At 44.4% G+C, this 15,945-nt stretch overlaps 1 protein-coding gene across 3 annotated transcripts in view; it reads left to right on the top strand.

Moving 5' to 3' along the window:
* Positions 1 to 15,945, top strand: part of KDM5B (lysine demethylase 5B) — a 71,987-nt gene that overhangs the window by 35,408 nt on the left and 20,634 nt on the right. Inside the window, exons 5-12 of one of the 3 annotated variants that reach the window (XM_055583197.1) lie at positions 4,186 to 4,320; positions 6,075 to 6,171; positions 7,325 to 7,434; positions 9,103 to 9,261; positions 9,713 to 9,832; positions 11,769 to 11,927; positions 12,363 to 12,544; positions 13,674 to 13,836. In XM_055583197.1, coding sequence (XP_055439172.1) covers positions 4,186 to 4,320; positions 6,075 to 6,171; positions 7,325 to 7,434; positions 9,103 to 9,261; positions 9,713 to 9,832; positions 11,769 to 11,927; positions 12,363 to 12,544; positions 13,674 to 13,836 — 1,125 coding nt within the window. The remainder of the gene's footprint in view (positions 1 to 4,185; positions 4,321 to 6,074; positions 6,172 to 7,324; positions 7,435 to 9,102; positions 9,262 to 9,712; positions 9,833 to 11,768; positions 11,928 to 12,362; positions 12,545 to 13,673; positions 13,837 to 15,945) is intronic. The other 2 variants (XM_055583195.1, XM_055583196.1) reach the window with 2 other exon arrangements.

Genomic DNA, 15,945 nt, shown 5'->3' on the forward strand with positions numbered 1-15,945 from the left:
TGAAATAGTTAAGAATACTGTGTGTGGAACCTTTATGCCTCTGTTTTATAATCAGATCTACATATTTTTGCCCACAATAGATTTTTTCCTTTTAACCTTCTTGGTGCAGAAGTTAAATGAATACAGAGAAAGAGTCTCTCTGCTTTATGGGTTGCAACATTTTAGAAATAGCTCAATCTATGGACTTTGAGGCCCTGTAGTTTCATAGTTGAAAAGTACGTAAGCATTTATACAATACTAGTCTGAAAGGAGTGGATATTTAAAGAACCCTTTACACACATTGCATCTACAACACAGATAAATATTTGTTGAGGGGTCTACTGATATGTTCATTGTGGAAAAAGTCTAAAAGGGAAATAGGATGAAAATAAATCCCACCTAATCCTCTCATCTCTGTTTCCTTTTGAGGCTGTTTTTATGCACATACAAATGGAGGTATATTCTTTATGTACAGAATTGATCTTACTTTTTTCCTCCTTAACATGTCAGTGTATATTTTTGAAGATACAGGTTTGTTGTTTTTTTTTGTTTTTTTTTATATTTTTAATTTTATTTTATTTTTAAACTTTACATAACTGTATTAGTTTTGCCAAGTATCAAAATGAATCCGCCACAGGTATACAGGTTTTTAATGAATCTGTGGTATTCCCTTTTTTATACCCAGACCTCTTTTTTAAAAAAGTTACTTATTTCTGATTGTGCTGGGTTTTCTTTGCCGTGTGTGGGGGCTGCCCTCTGGTCTCCGTGTGTGGGGGCTGCCCTCTGGTCTCCGTGTGTGGGGGCTGCCCTCTGGTCTCCGTGTGTGGGGGCTGCTCTCTGATCACCGTGTGTGGGGGCTGCTCTCTGATCACCGTGTGTGGGGGCTGCCCTCTGGTTGCTGTGTGTGTGGGGCCGCCGAGTGTGCCTTCTTGGAGTGCTGTCTTGGTTGAGCATGAGCTCTAGGTATAGGCTTGTTAGTTGCAGCCTTTGGGCTTAGCTGTCCCGTGTCCCATCTTCCTGCACTGGGGATCAAACTTGTGTCCATTGCGTTGACAGGGAGATTTTTAACCACTGGACCACCAGGGAAGTCCCAATACAGACCTTGATTTGATTTCTCATGTTGCATTCTTTGTGTGTAAATTTTTTGCCATTTCTGATTTTTGAAAATAATCCTTAGAAGAAAGGAGAATCAAAATGCGTATATTTTTAATGGAAAACAACAAGAGGCCACTGTGCATCCTTAGAGTGACCGGATCCAGAACACACGACGGCCCCCGGTGCTGGTGGGGTGTGGAGCAGCGGGAGCTTCTTTCCATTGTTGGTGGGGACACAGAACGGTGCCGCCGCCGTGGAGGACAGCGCACGACTGCCCAGAGAACGGAACATGCTGTTTGTCATACACAGCCCGGCAGTCACATGCCTTGGTATTTACCCAAAGAGTTGTGGCTTTATTGCCAAAAATTGGAAGCAACCAAGATATCCTTTAGTAGGCGAATGGATAAACAAATTATGAAGCACCCAGACGATGGAGTATTGCTGCTACTGCTAAGTCACTTCAGTCGTGTCCGACTCTGTGCGACCCCATAGATGGCAGCCCACCAGGCTCCCCCGTCCCTGGGATTCTCCAGGCAAGAACACTGGAGTGGGTTGCCATTTCCTTCTCCAGTGCATGAAAGTGAAAAGTGAAAGTCAAGTCGCTCAGTCGTATCCGACTCTTAGTGACCCCATGGACTGCAGCCTACCAGGCTTCTCCGTCCATAGGATTTTCCAGGCAAGAGCACTGGAGTGGGGTGCTATTGCCTTCTCCGCGATGGAGTATTACTCAGCCCTAAAACAATGAGCTGTCAAGCCATGAGAACACAAGAAGGAAGCTTACGTGCGTTTCTTTACATGAAAGAAGCTAATGGAAGGACTGGGTATACTGTATGATTCTGACTCAGTGGCATTCTAGAAAAGACAAGACCATGGAGACAGTGAAAAGATCAATGATCGCAAGGGGTTGGGGCAGCGGAGGTAAGCAGAGTAGGCAGAGCCCAGCAGACTGTGAGGGCAGCGAAAGCACTCCGAGTGATACCCCACCTTTGTCCAAACCCAGAGCAGGTATGTCACCAAGAGGGAGCCCTGCAGTGTGAATTGTGGACTTTGGGTGATGTGTCAGTATAGATTGATCTGGTGAAGCCAGTGTTCTAACACTCTGGTGAGGATGTTGATAATGGGAGAGGCTGTGCATGTGTTGGGGGCAAGGGTTGTATGGTTAATCTAGGTACCTTCCTCTCAACTAGGCTGTAAACCTAAAAATTTTCTTGAAAGATAAACCCTTAGTAAGGGCTGGGAGACAAGTGCTCTGTGAAGGAACCGTTGAACTCGAGCCTGAAGTAAGTTTCAGGAAACTTGAGAGAGTGAGTGGTGATGAGCTAGCACGGGACAGAGCTTCAGCCTTGTGTCCCGCGTGTTCTAAATGTCTTACGGGATTGCTTTGCCTCTGGAGGATGATGTCCTTACAGTGTGATGATACCAATTAACTCTAAGTCCCAGTTTTGCAAACCTTTGTTTGAGAGTTGGCATGTGATAGCATTAAATATAAAACAAACACATCAGATGTCTTTTGCATTGACTGAGCAACTAACACTTTTACTTGAAACAAATTAATCTCTTCATATACATTCTTAAAAGTTTTTGAGCTTGATTTATCTTGATTCTTCAAAGCCCTTATACAACCAAGCAGACCATGTATTATGAGACTATTCACACTAGTGGAAACTAAACCACACACATAGTATTCTGATTTCTGACCATCCACTTAATAAAATGTCTATGAATCAGCCCAGTTCATATGTCCACAATCATACATACTTTTAGGTTTCAATAGAAAGTTTATATAATACATGAACGTGACTAATTTAGGTGGTGGACAGGTTTTATTCCCATCTACATGTTTTCACTGAACATACTCTTAATTACTTAATTACACAATGCCAGTGATATTCTCTTCTAATTGAATTGATGTTTCTAGATCAGATCTCTTAGAATAAGAATATTTAATGTTTATAGGTTGTGCCGCCAGTGGTAGATTTGTTACTTGTTTAGAGTATCCAGCAATCTGTAATAGTATTCGTTAATAGTACATAATATTCTGTGTTAGAAATACACTGTGTTAGATGGTTGCTCTGTGGTGTCTCTGTATTTCTGTTCCCCTTTTCTCTTGATTCTTTTTGCAGATGTCATGAGGGAGGAGCCAGTCGTGTTAGTGAGGCTGTGGTTGTGATGGTGCTCGCAGAGCGGAAGCTGTAGAAGGTTATCACTTCAGTGTATCTTACTCTGAGTGTGGATGACATAACAGCCTTCAGTGCTTACGTTGTGGAAACTGCTCTTAAAAATGCTACCTGTGATGTTTGTAGGTCCTCTTACAAAGGAGTAGTTATTTTCTTGAAATTTATATTAGATTCAGTGGTAATGTTTTGTTGTCACTGTTTTGTCGCATTGGCATTAAATCACCCTTTACAGTGGGCTTAGAATCAAACCAAAAAGAAAAATCAGAGCAAAGAGACACTCTTGTATGACCAGAACCAAAAGTTACTGCTGTGGGCTGCCTGTGAACCTTTGTGAGTGAGACTTTGTAGGGATATGTTGAAGAAAAGGAAAGCCTTAATATGGGAGAACAGTCAGGTGATCTATTTTCTCAATTCAAATTATAACTTTTTGATAACAGAAGGTGGCTAGTTATGTTTGAACCTACAGGGTAGCATAACATAATTTAGAAAACTTCCTGAATTCCACATTTCATTGCTGTAAACTTTTTTTTTTTAATGAGATATTCCAATTATGGAAAGCTATTTTGGGAACATATAGGGGCCTTTCTAGCAATTTGGACCTTCAGTTAATTGACAAGTTGTAAGCAGGGATAATTGCCACTGGCTCATGGGAGCCTGCTGTGGCCTGTTGTAACCTGATGAGATGACATCAGCAATTACATGAGTTGAAGCAGCACTGTTCGCCTCCTGGAAAAAAGTTCAAGGTGTTATAACTATATTTGTGTGTATATGGTTGGTAACTGCAGACTTGTCTTTGCATTTATGTAGATTTTAAAAATTGCACACTTGTATTTCCATCAGTAATTGTAAAATATACCCTGCAAAAATCCACTGAAATTCTCTTAAGATTAAAACAGGGGAGAAATTCATCAGTACAGTTGTGTTTTATTTCCAGTGTCTGCAGAAGCCAAACCTGACCACAGACACAAAGGACAAGGAGTACAAACCCCATGATATTCCCCAGAGGCAGTCTGTGCAGCCCTCGGAAACCTGTCCCCCAGCCCGACGAGCAAAACGCATGAGAGCGGAGGTGAGAGCCTCGCGAGGTTGGTCAGGCCTGGAGCCCAGTGCTGGTGTCTCTCTGACCCTGAACTCTCATGCATGTGCTCTTCATAGGTTGAGCTTCCCTGACCTCACAGAGGCGTGCTGTGCATACTCTAGCTTTTGCACTTGGAGGAATTGCACTGTTAGAGGGGCGAGGAATTGAGGAACTCTTTCTAGGTTTATGCTGCCTGGACAGTCCACTGCTGAATGGTTAACAGTCAGAGACTTGGGAAGAACAGACATTCATTGTGACCCTGATTATGTTGGGCAGTTTATTGGGGGTTAAGGCTAGTAGGTGTGAAGTTGAAGATTTTTCGCTGAGAAGAACTTTTTTTTTTTTAAACAAAGCGTTTAGGAAGCAGGTAGTGACAGTTGTTTGCGGCAGACTTCCTGAAGAGGAGTATGTCTGTGGCAAACGTTCGTGCCGCAACAGCAAGGGGCAGGGAACTGAACACACAGGTGAAATAAAGAGAAGCAGGAGGGAAGATCAGGAGTGAACGGCTAACAAAAACAGCTTGCTTTCAGATACTCCTGCTCTGAGAGGTTTCTCCTAGAAAGGGAGCAAAGTGTTTTCCCAGTTACCTTTTTCCCACACAAAGGTGGGAAAACTTGGAGTTCTTCCCTGGCTTGATGGACATGTATGAAGAATCAGTGATTAACATACTAAGAACAATTTAGAACTGGGAAGCCTCTTGGCATTAATTGGGTTTCTGAATCAGTAGTTGGGTTATTTGGTAATTATTGGTGAGGATGAAAAAAATCAGCCATTTTGGTTTCTGAGAAAATGGGTAAATAAGAGAATTATTTTTTACTTAGGTGGGTTGGAGATAGGAAGAAGATTGATGACTCCATTTTTCTGAAGTGAGAGTGCCTTGGAATAGGAATATATGGTTATTTGAAGCCCACAGGCAGGCTTCAGGTGTATTCGTCTTAAAGGGAGTTCTTGTTTGAGTACATCTTGATCTTGAAATGTGTGAGACAGCCTAGTGCTATGAATGTCCAGGTCTGCCTTGATGATACATCATGGAGATGGAAGCAGTGGACATCCTAATTCTGTGTGAATGAACGCGGGGCACAGCTTCACAACCTCACTTGTGTCCCAGAGCAGACAGGGCGTTGCTTATCAACCAGTGTGAGCACGTTAGTGAATACTAGGGACTGTGATGGGCTTGCGTGCTCTTACTGATGAGGGGCCACGGCTCAGCGCTGTAGGGGAGCAGCTATAGTGATAGCTCCCCGCAGGAGTAATAGAAAATCGCTGTGGAAACGGAATCTTCCTTGAATGCAGCCAAACTTTGGAAGAGCCAGCAAAGCTTACAGGCTGATGAAATTATGATATTTCTGTATCTGTTTAGGATTTGACTTAATGATGACTGAACAGAGTGTAAGTTGTGAGCAGAAGAGAACGGAGGAGCTTCTAGGAGGACATACGGGCTGTTCCCAGTAGGGATAGTAATGCTTCCCATCAGTCATTCCTGATCCCTTGCCTTTTCCCTATTTTTTTTTGACCTGTTAAAAGGGGAGAAAACTGGTAACTTACAAGTTTCCTCATTCATTCCTTAAGTAATTATAATAATAAAGGTGGGGTCTCTCCTTTAAGGGGAAAGGGAGCTATGTTTTGAATGTCCTATTAATAGAGGTAATTTGTAAGATTATGGGGATTTTGTGATTCCAATTGGATTTTAGGATATTTCTTTCTTTTTAAAGAACATACTCATGTATATGACAAATTTTTTTAAGGCCATGAATATTAAAATAGAACCTGAAGAGACAACAGAAGCCAGAACTCATAACCTGAGACGTCGAATGGGATGTCCAGCTCCAAAGTGTGAGAATGGTAAGAAAGTTCATCCACGAATAGGAAGGAAGAGCAGCTAAGTGAAAACAGTCGTTCGTCTGTTGGTTAAAATAGTGGAGCCGCTTTACATACTAGTCACTGGGTTACATACTGGTCATCGGGTTGCACCCTGAGAAATACAGTCTTACTGTGTTTGTTCACATATGAAGTGACCAGAAGGTGAAACTGTCTCAGCCGTCTCTAGTTGCTCCTTTGAACTTTGGATTGGTACCATTAATTGTAAAGAAGTGATCTGTGAGAAGCACGGGTGCCTTTGACTGAAGATCTGACAGGCTTGCTTTCAGGCATGCTTTCTTAGTCTGAGTTTTAATTGACAGCTGCCTGCCTGGCCATTGCTTGATGTCAGTCACAGAAAGGTAGGTTTGGCGCTCTCTTGAGAGAAGTTCTGTATAGGGAGGCACTTAGTAATGAAGACATTACTAAAGTTGACTTTTCTTAGAGGTTGGTGTGTTAGTGTAAAGGCAGCACAAGGTAATAGAAAATAGATGGGATTTTAAAAACGTAGATCTGAGTCTGATCCTGGCTCAACCACTAACTGGTTGTATGGCCTTAGAGATGTTTCTTGTCTTCTGTGAATGCCAGTTTTCTTGTCTCTGAAACAGATTCGATACAAAGCATGATGTGATAGCTACAGTAATGCTTTAGTACAATACCTGCCGCAGGATGGCCCATTAGTTAATAGCGAGTGTTTTTAAAAAGTCTGCATCTTTGAAACGAGAAAGTTAGGTTAGTGCTCTTAGATCATGGAAGGATAATCTGTGATGTGGAGGAAGGCTCTGGTGGTGAACTATCAGTCTCATAGTCAAGAACAAGAGGGATTTCCTTGCAGCTGTATATGTTATGTCTTAGTCTTAAGAAGACCATATCTTCACCTCCCACATGAAAAGCATACAGACTTGAGCAACATCTCCAGAAGTGCTCATATCTTAGATCTGAGTGATGGGAGAGTTTGCACTTCATCATAAAGTGATGAGCACAGAGCCCTTGAGCGTGGTCACTCAGGGTGCCCCTGCCGCTGCAGTGAGAGCCGCAGGACACCCATTCAGTGTGTGCTTCGGGAGGAGGTGGTGAGGAGGGAGAAAGCTGAAGAAGGCAGAGCAGAGAAAGTGCTAACCTGGACTGCCTCTTACAGACAAAGACGTGAAAAGCAGCGTCAAGCAAGAACCTGTTGAAAAGAAAGAGTATGTTACAGAAAGTGAGAAGGAAAAACCCAAGAGTCGAGCTAAAAAAACTACCAATGCTGTGAGTTGACATGTTTAAACTCTTCTATGGCCCAGTTTATAAATACTTAATGCCTTGCCTAGGACTGCTGGTTCAGTGTCTAACAGTGAAGAGACCTGCAGAGGTGGTTTGTATTGTCAGCTCATAAACAGGGAACACGGATGCATCATGAAGATGGTAGTCACTTCAGGGGACAAGGACAGCCATATTTCTGGAGGCCGTGCCATTTAGCACTGAATAATGGTGAGCTCCAGTCTGTGCAGTCGTTGCTAAGTGACTCACCCGCCTCCAGGTAAGCTGCAGGTGGATCAGAAAATCACGATGGTGTTCTCCAGCAAGGAAGGAAAGGGGAAGGAGTGTGGGGCCCCGGGCAGCCAGGGCCTGGCAGGGCTGTTCACTCAAGGGGACAGAAAAAGCCAGGCTTCTACCTCAGCCCCCTTCTGAGCGCCTGGGAGCAGCAGCTTAACAACAGTACTTTTGATCTTGGAATTTGACGTTATTCAGTTAAATGTTCTCTTCATAAATATCTGTCCCTGCCCCACCACGAAAACACAGCCATCAGAAAAGTGGTTTTGTGAGCCAATCCAGGTTTCTGTTGGCTACAACGAAGACGTCTGCTCGGGCTGCCGTAATGAAGTATCACAGACCGAGTGGCTTCAGCAACAGAAATCGATTTTCCCACAGTTCTGGAGGCTGCAAGTCTGAGATCAAGGTGTCTGCAGGCTTGGTTTATTCCAGAGGCCTCTGTCCTTGGCTTGTAGATGGTCCTCGCGTGGCTTTCCTCTGTGTGTGTCTGTGTGCGAGTCTCCCCTTGCTATCAGGACACCAGTCAGGTTGGATTAAGGCCCATCCATAGGGCCTTTTGAGGCTTCCCTGCTGGCTCAGAGGTAAATAATCCACCTGCAATGCTAGAGACTTGGGTTTGATCCCTAGGTTGGGAAGATCCCTTGGAGAAGGAAATAGCAACCTGCTCCAGTGTTCTTACTTGAGAAATCCCATGAACAGAGGAGCCTGGCAGGCATGGGATTGCAAAAGAGTCACACACAACTGAGCAACTAAACAAAAACAAATATGACCTTTTTAACGACCTCTTTAAGACCCTGTCTCCAAATGCAGTTGCATTCTGAGGTGCTGGGAGTCAAGACTCAACATGTGAATTTGGGGGAAATGGTATTCAGCTTCTAGCAGGCGATGACTAAGTAGTTTTGTCCTTACGTATTTGGGAGAGCTTCTTAACTATCAATCGAATTAGGATGTAAAGTGGTAATTTGATATGCTTAATTAACTTAAAACAGTTTCCTTTTAACATGCTAAAATTAAACTTTTCCTTTGTAAGTTCTGTGTTTGGTTAGATGAATAATTTATTGCCTAACATGTTATTCTTCTAGAAGACTTATCTTTCTGTAAGCTACTACAAGCTGGATATTTAACAAGTAACTTTAATTAAAACACATGATTGAGAAATCTTGAAGATTACTCTGTACAGTTGGGAATGCATGGGTATTGTGAAGTATCTCTTACAGAAGGTGAAGCATTTTTATTTAAAATGTTCCTTACAGAGGACGAAACATTTTCATGTGCAGAAGATTGAAGAGACTAGATTATGCTGCAGATTCATCACATTCTTAGAATTTCTCAAGAGTCATACTGCGGCTCACGCCTGTGTTCGTGCGTGTTTTCACGCTGCAGGTTGACCTGTACGTCTGCCTCTTGTGCGGCAGCGGCAGCGACGAGGACCGGCTCCTCCTGTGCGACGGGTGTGACGACAGCTACCACACCTTCTGCCTGATGCCGCCGCTGCACGACGTCCCCAAGGGCGACTGGAGGTGCCCCAAGTGCGTGGCTCAGGTCAGAAGCGATAGCAGCGGCGGCCATAAAGCGTGTCCTTCAAATGTGTTTTCTTTGCCTTTGGGTTTTAGATTTGGCAGTTGATAAGAATGAGGCTCATGGTAAAGACTGGGGTGGGCCTGAATAGAAAGGAGGTCTTGGAAGTGACTGCACAGCTATGCAGTCAGCGAAGAGGCAGAAAAATGGTTTAATAACTCTGCGTTTAAAACTTCTCATTTAAAAAAAAGCATTGTATGCTCTTTGCAAACATTCCTAGGAACTGAACAACCTAAAATATAGATGATTTCACAGTGGATAAGCACTGTTAATATTTTCCAGACAAGTGGAATTACACTGCACAAGTCATTTTAATAGAACATGTAATTATGATTTCTCATATATACATGTATGTGAACTATAAGTAAATATGAATATACATAAATATTTTTCCTCTCTCTTTGTTTTTTGACAGGAATGCAGTAAGCCACAAGAAGCATTCGGCTTTGAGCAGGCGGCCAGGGACTATACTCTCCGTACTTTCGGTGAAATGGCAGATGCATTCAAATCGGATTACTTCAACATGCCAGTCCATGTATGTACATACATGCTGCTCTGATTTAGGATTTTAATAACTTTGAGGGAAGGTGTATTTGAGGATATTTGAGTTGGTTCTTAACTCTGGTAGTCATTTCATGCACAATAAAACCTTTAATTTATTGGAGAAGGCAACGGCACCCCACTCCAGTACTCTTGCCTGGAAAATCCCATGGACGGAGGAGCCTGGTGGGCTGCAGTCCATGGGGTCGCTAAGAGTCGGACACGACTGAGCAAGTTCACTTTCACTTTTCACTTGCATGCACTGGAGAAGGAAATGGCAACCCACTCCAGTGTTCTTGCCTGGAGAATCCCAGGGACGGGGGAGCCTGGTGGGCTGCCGTCTATGGGGTCGCACAGAGTCGGACACGACTGAAACGACTTAGCAGCAGTATTAAAATTCCACAATACTTTAAAAAGGCACTCTTAAGATTTCATTTGATTTCCCTAAAGGTAGGTTTTTCGAGACAAATCATACAGCAGCAGTAACAGAATACTGATTAAAGGAAAACACCGGCAGTCCTTTCAATTCAGCAAACACAGTTTGAAGGAAACACCCCATTTACTGACTGACCCCTGCGTGCCAGTCAGTGTGCTGTGCCCTGGGGCCTGCTCACTTCTTCTGACGTTGTCATAAAGTAGCGCTGTGAGCTTTACAATTCTAAATTCTCTTTTATTCACTTAGAAGCATAAGCATGCTTCATTCAGTATTTATTATTCCAGCAAATGAGTACACCAAAATGAAAGGGTTCCTACTATAATTCTGGAGACTTAAGCTGTGTTTTTTTCTCTCACTAGTAATAAAGTGGTATAGCAAACATTGTGTGCATCTCTTTAGTTGGATTATTTTCTTAATATTTATCCATTTTCTCCCCATCTGATACATCTAGCTGTATCATTTATGGTATCCCAGCAATGTATGCGTGAACCTGCTCCTAACATCACTAATGTTACTTAAAATAGCCCCTTATTTAACAGGCTTATAAATAAATTCAGGTTATATGCCCTTTAAATTTTCAGTTCTTTTGATCCCTCCTGTATTACATATCATTTCTCCATGTGTTTGCTAAAACAGTTCTGGTGCCTCTTCTATCCGTGGTTGGCTTTTTGTTTCACTGAAATGATGAGGACTTGGAAAGACTGCCTCTGACCTCATATCAGATGAACAGCAGACCCTAAGCATTCTTTTACATTCCTGGTGGCTCTTTACATGTGAGCTTGCAGCTGCAGAATCACGGCAGCCTATCTTTACCTTGTGGCTGCCCGCATTACTCTCTGCCAGGTCAGGTGCAGAGAGTGAGAACGTGGATTCAGGTGATGCGATCAGACGCATCTCAAAAGATAAAGCATCATTCAAACACAGCCAACCGACCGTTGTTACCAAACAGTAGTCCGCCAGGTTGTGTTTTGGATTTCTCAAAACAGAAAAACACCTCTAATTCTGAAATCTCAGCATTTTGCTTTCCTTGAGTCCTTTTACAGTAGTGGCCAGGTTGTTGATAGAGGAGCATGAATTCTTGGTTCATACTCTCTGGTTATAGAAGTGGTTTTAAGAAGGTATTGTTCACATCTGAGCTGCAGAGGGGCCAGTTGTGGCACATTTGGGACATTGGCATGCGCGCCAAGTCTTGTCCAACTCTTGCAACCCCATGGACTGTAGCCCGCCCAGGCTCCTCTGTCCATGGGATTCTCCAGGCAAGAGTACTAGAGTGGGTTGCCATTTCCTCTTCCAGGGGATGTTCCCGACCCAGGGATCGAACCTGTGTCTGCTGCTTTGGCAGGCACATTCTTTACCATTGACCCACCTGGGGAGCCCTTTGGGGTGTTAGGGACTGTTTTTCCTCAGCCTGCTACTCTATGATGCTTAGGTTGCTCACGGCCACGAGCAGCTGCAGAAAGCCACTTTCTTCTGTTCCTCACTGTTTTGTTTATAGATGGTTCCCACGGAACTGGTAGAGAAGGAATTTTGGCGACTAGTGAGCACTATTGAAGAGGATGTCACCGTGGAATATGGAGCCGATATTGCCTCGAAGGAGTTTGGCAGTGGCTTCCCTGTCCGAGATGGGAAAGTCAAGCTCTCACCTGAGGAGGAGGTAAGCTGAGCTGTGAGCGCTGAGACTTGGAGGAGGAGGCAGATGCCCTTAAAGCTGGTTGGTTTCAATTAATGAAGAAAGAACCCACAGAAAAATAAGAATCCTAGATGATACAGGAGAATCACTTACCTCCCTTTGCCTTCAGATTCTATAATTTTGGTTTCTCCTTCTGAAGAAAACCTGAGGCATTGGGATCAGACGTGTGTGTGTGTGTGTACCCACTTACATAAGGCACAAAGCTGGGCAGAAGTAATCTATGGGCATCCAGGAAGTAAGCACAATGGCCGCTCCTCTCTTCCCCCCAAATAGCCCCGCCACCCCCATTCTCTTCATTTTGAAGACTATTTACAACCAGCTTTTTGAAACCAGCGGAGTTCCAAATTGTTAGCATGTTAGAGCTAAACCTTTATACTTTTTTAATCTCCTTATTTTTAGGAGTATCTTGATAGTGGCTGGAATCTAAACAACATGCCAGTGATGGAGCAGTCTGTTCTCGCTCACATCACTGCCGACATATGCGGCATGAAGCTTCCTTGGCTGTACGTGGGAATGTGCTTTTCTTCCTTCTGTTGGCACATTGAAGACCACTGGAGCTATTCGATTAACTACCTGCACTGGTGAGGAGTCCAGAGAACCTGTGAAAAGCATGCCAGCTGGGTTGGAATACTTACCCACCTCTTAACTGTGACACACCCTTTAACTGTGTCTGAAAAGTAATGAGTTTTTATTCCTTAAGATTTTTGTTAACTGTTGTTGGAACAAGCAGCCTGACATGTTGAGACAAAAACTCTTAAGAATCTATAGGAAGTCCATGAAGCCCTGAACTTGCACATGAGTTTTTGGTGGGAAGATAGGCAGCTTTTCTCTAACTGTCAGAGAAGTCTTTACTCACAAGAAGTCTAGAGAGCACCGTTCCCATTGGGTGGCAGTGGCAGCCTAGGCAGCCCCCTTGGGTGAGGGACAGGGGTCAGGGCCTGTGGTCGCTCTAGGTTCTCAGAGCCGCCCGCTTCTGAGGGCTGACCGAGGACCGACGTCTGTGCGTGGTCAAGTGGGCCACCTCCTCACGTGCCTGTGGAGGGAGGCGGGGGGTGGGATATAACTCCTCACACAAGGACTTTGAGGATGTCCCACGAGAGAAGGAGTTGGCACATATGGGCAGAGCCTCAGTCCTGCTCCCCAAGCAGTCACTTCCAGCTGTGAAGTGGCAGTATTTACCATACCTCATAGGTTGTTGCAGATTAATTGGTTGACAGTTTACTGTGCTTTGAAGAACAAGCGCCCTTTAGAAGTGCTGATTGCCTCCCTGGAGTTTGGTTTAACTCCTCCAACAGCGCAGACAAGGGAAGGGAAGACCTGGAACGCTGCTCTCTTGCTAGTTGCTGTCGGCAGTTGTGGTCATCATCTACCCTCTGGCTCCCATGATACCTTATATTCTCAGGAGTGCTCGATCCCTATGTTTTCTGAAGGGTCAGGTAAAATGGGAGGAAAGGGGGGGGTGGGGCCTCAGGTGGAATTCCCGTGTTTAGACTTTATACTTGAAGAGGCAAAGTGCATCACTGTGTTCAGATCATATTTCTGGTGATACTTGGTGATATTTCTTCAGTGTGAACATTGCCTTAGAAAGCAAGATCTTAAAGTAGAAACTGGTGAACCATTTTGTTTGCATTGATATTTGCTGGTTGATTTTGTAAGAAGCTGCTGAAATATCCTGTGTTTTTTGAGATTGGTCTGCTTTTGCTGCTTTAGGGGTGAGCCAAAGACCTGGTACGGCGTTCCCGGGTACGCCGCTGAGCAACTGGAGACCGTGATGAAGAAGCTGGCCCCAGAGCTCTTCATCTCCCAGCCCGACCTTCTCCACCAGCTTGTCACCATCATGAACCCCAACACCCTGATGACTCACGAAGTGCCTGTATGTTTGGGTCGATCCTCCTTCCACCCACACTTAACTCCCCACTTCTCTTTCTCCCTATTGCCCGAGACTTTATGCAGCTGATTTGGTTGTGTAGAAATAACTGTGTGGTGTAATTTCATACAATATTGCCTTAAGCCAGTGGGACTGGATCCTCAAAACACCGTGAAAAAAGCTGGTTTGTTACAGCTGATAACGTGCGGAGCACCCTCATTTTGCCGTAGGAAGTGCAGGCCGCCTCCTCCCTTCCTCTCCAGGGTTCAGCTCATAGTGTATTCCTAGGCTGTGCACCATCACCATCCTGCTTTCTAAACTATGACTTAGTTTGTAACTTGAGCTCTTCAAAGCAGCAAAACAAAAGCCTTAGAAAATGAGTCTTGTTAGTATAAATTAGTTACTGTGTTACTAACCACTTCAGTATTCTTGGGCTTCCCTTGTGGCTCAGCTGGTAAAGAATCTGCCTGCAATGCAGGGGACCTGGGTTCGATCCCTGGGTTGGCAGGATCCCCTGAAGAAGGGAAAGGCTACCCACTCCAGTATTCTGGCCTAGAGAACTCCATGGACTGTCCATGGGGTCACAAAGAGTCAGACATGACTGAGCGACTTTCACTTTCACTGTGGAAATGGCTAGGTTCTGTTATAAATTAGGTCTAAACTTGTGTGTCTGAATCCTTCATACACCATTCCTACTTTAGAAAATAGTTTATCAAGTATACATGACCTTGATTTTGAATGGTGAACTGAAATGGTGACTTCCTGGTGGATCTTAAACACTCTCCCCACCACTCCTAATTAAGCTTACTTTAAGAGAAAATTTAAAACAACAACAACAAAAAAAGAGAATGTATTTCACAGTCTTGAGCTTGGATCCCAGGGCGCCCACTCTAGACTGAAAGGTGCTGGACGCTTTTTCCTCTGAGGTTTCTGTACAAAGTGACACTTTTGTGTACTGACTTCCTTTCAGTGGAAACTTGGGAGACATTTGGGAGGCCAGACTGAAATGTATAAAGTCGGAGAATCCATCTTAGTTAGCTCAAGCCAGTGTAAATGATAGATTTACAGTGTTAAGTGGAATTCTTGATCTCATGATCTCCGTTTTATGCTTTTGGGTTCACAAGCTAGTAAGTGGGGCAGATGGAGAGGACCTTTCTTTGAAGGATCATCAAATATTCATGGCCCAGAGCTTAGAAAATAAGGACCAGTAGCCATCAAAACACCACCATCACCTCATTGTTGGCATTTTCCATATTGATTTCCCCACCCCACATTGATGGACCTTTCTGATTTGTTTTGCAAAAAAAAAAAAAAGCAAAAGTTAGTCCACCCAGTCATGTCCAACTCTTTGTGACCCCATGGACTGTAGCCCACCAGGCTCCTCTGTCTGTGGAATTGTCCAGGCAAGAATACTGGAGTGGGTTGCCGTTTTCCTTCTCCAGAGGATCTTCCCAACCCAGGTCTCCTGCATTGCAGGCAAACTCTTTACTGTGAAGGAATTTTAAGCACTGGGATGAGCTGGTAGCTGGCTTTAGAAGAGACCTCCAGCCCAGTTCTTTAATAGTTGAGTAAACCATATGGGGCTAGACTCTGGATCCAGAGAGGCAGATGAATGAAATTGTGCATTTTAGGGACCCACAATTTAAGAGAAAAGACAGATAATGTTTACACAGACAATGGAAGGGTGGTGTGGTTTGACAAGGGTGTCACCTCTGGAGAACTGGAAAGGGCTCATGAGGGTGTTGAGGCCCAGGTGTGGGGCTCTGAAGAAGTGTAGTGTACGTGGCACAGAGTTGGGGAGGGAGGAGGCAGTCCTGGTGACAGGATTGTGTGGTGGTTAGTGGTCTTCACACTTTGCCTGTTGGAGCCCTAAGAGCATGTTGCAGCACAGGGCTGGGCCTCAGCCAGAAACTGCTTGTGCTCATGGCCCGCCTGGCTGGTGCTCGAGAACTTGCGTTTGCAAACAGGCTCTCGGTGGGCGTCGCTGCTCCTGGTCTGGGAGTGCACTTTGGAGCCGCTGGTGGAGGCATAGGTGTGCGGGCTCGCTGAGTCCATCTCTGCAGCCCCAGGGACTGGAGCCCACCAGGCTCCTCTGTCTGTGGGATTTCCTAGGCA

The sequence above is a fragment of the Bubalus kerabau genome, chromosome 5 (assembly GCF_029407905.1).
Source record: "Bubalus kerabau isolate K-KA32 ecotype Philippines breed swamp buffalo chromosome 5, PCC_UOA_SB_1v2, whole genome shotgun sequence".
NCBI classification, from domain to species: Eukaryota; Metazoa; Chordata; class Mammalia; order Artiodactyla; family Bovidae; genus Bubalus; species Bubalus kerabau.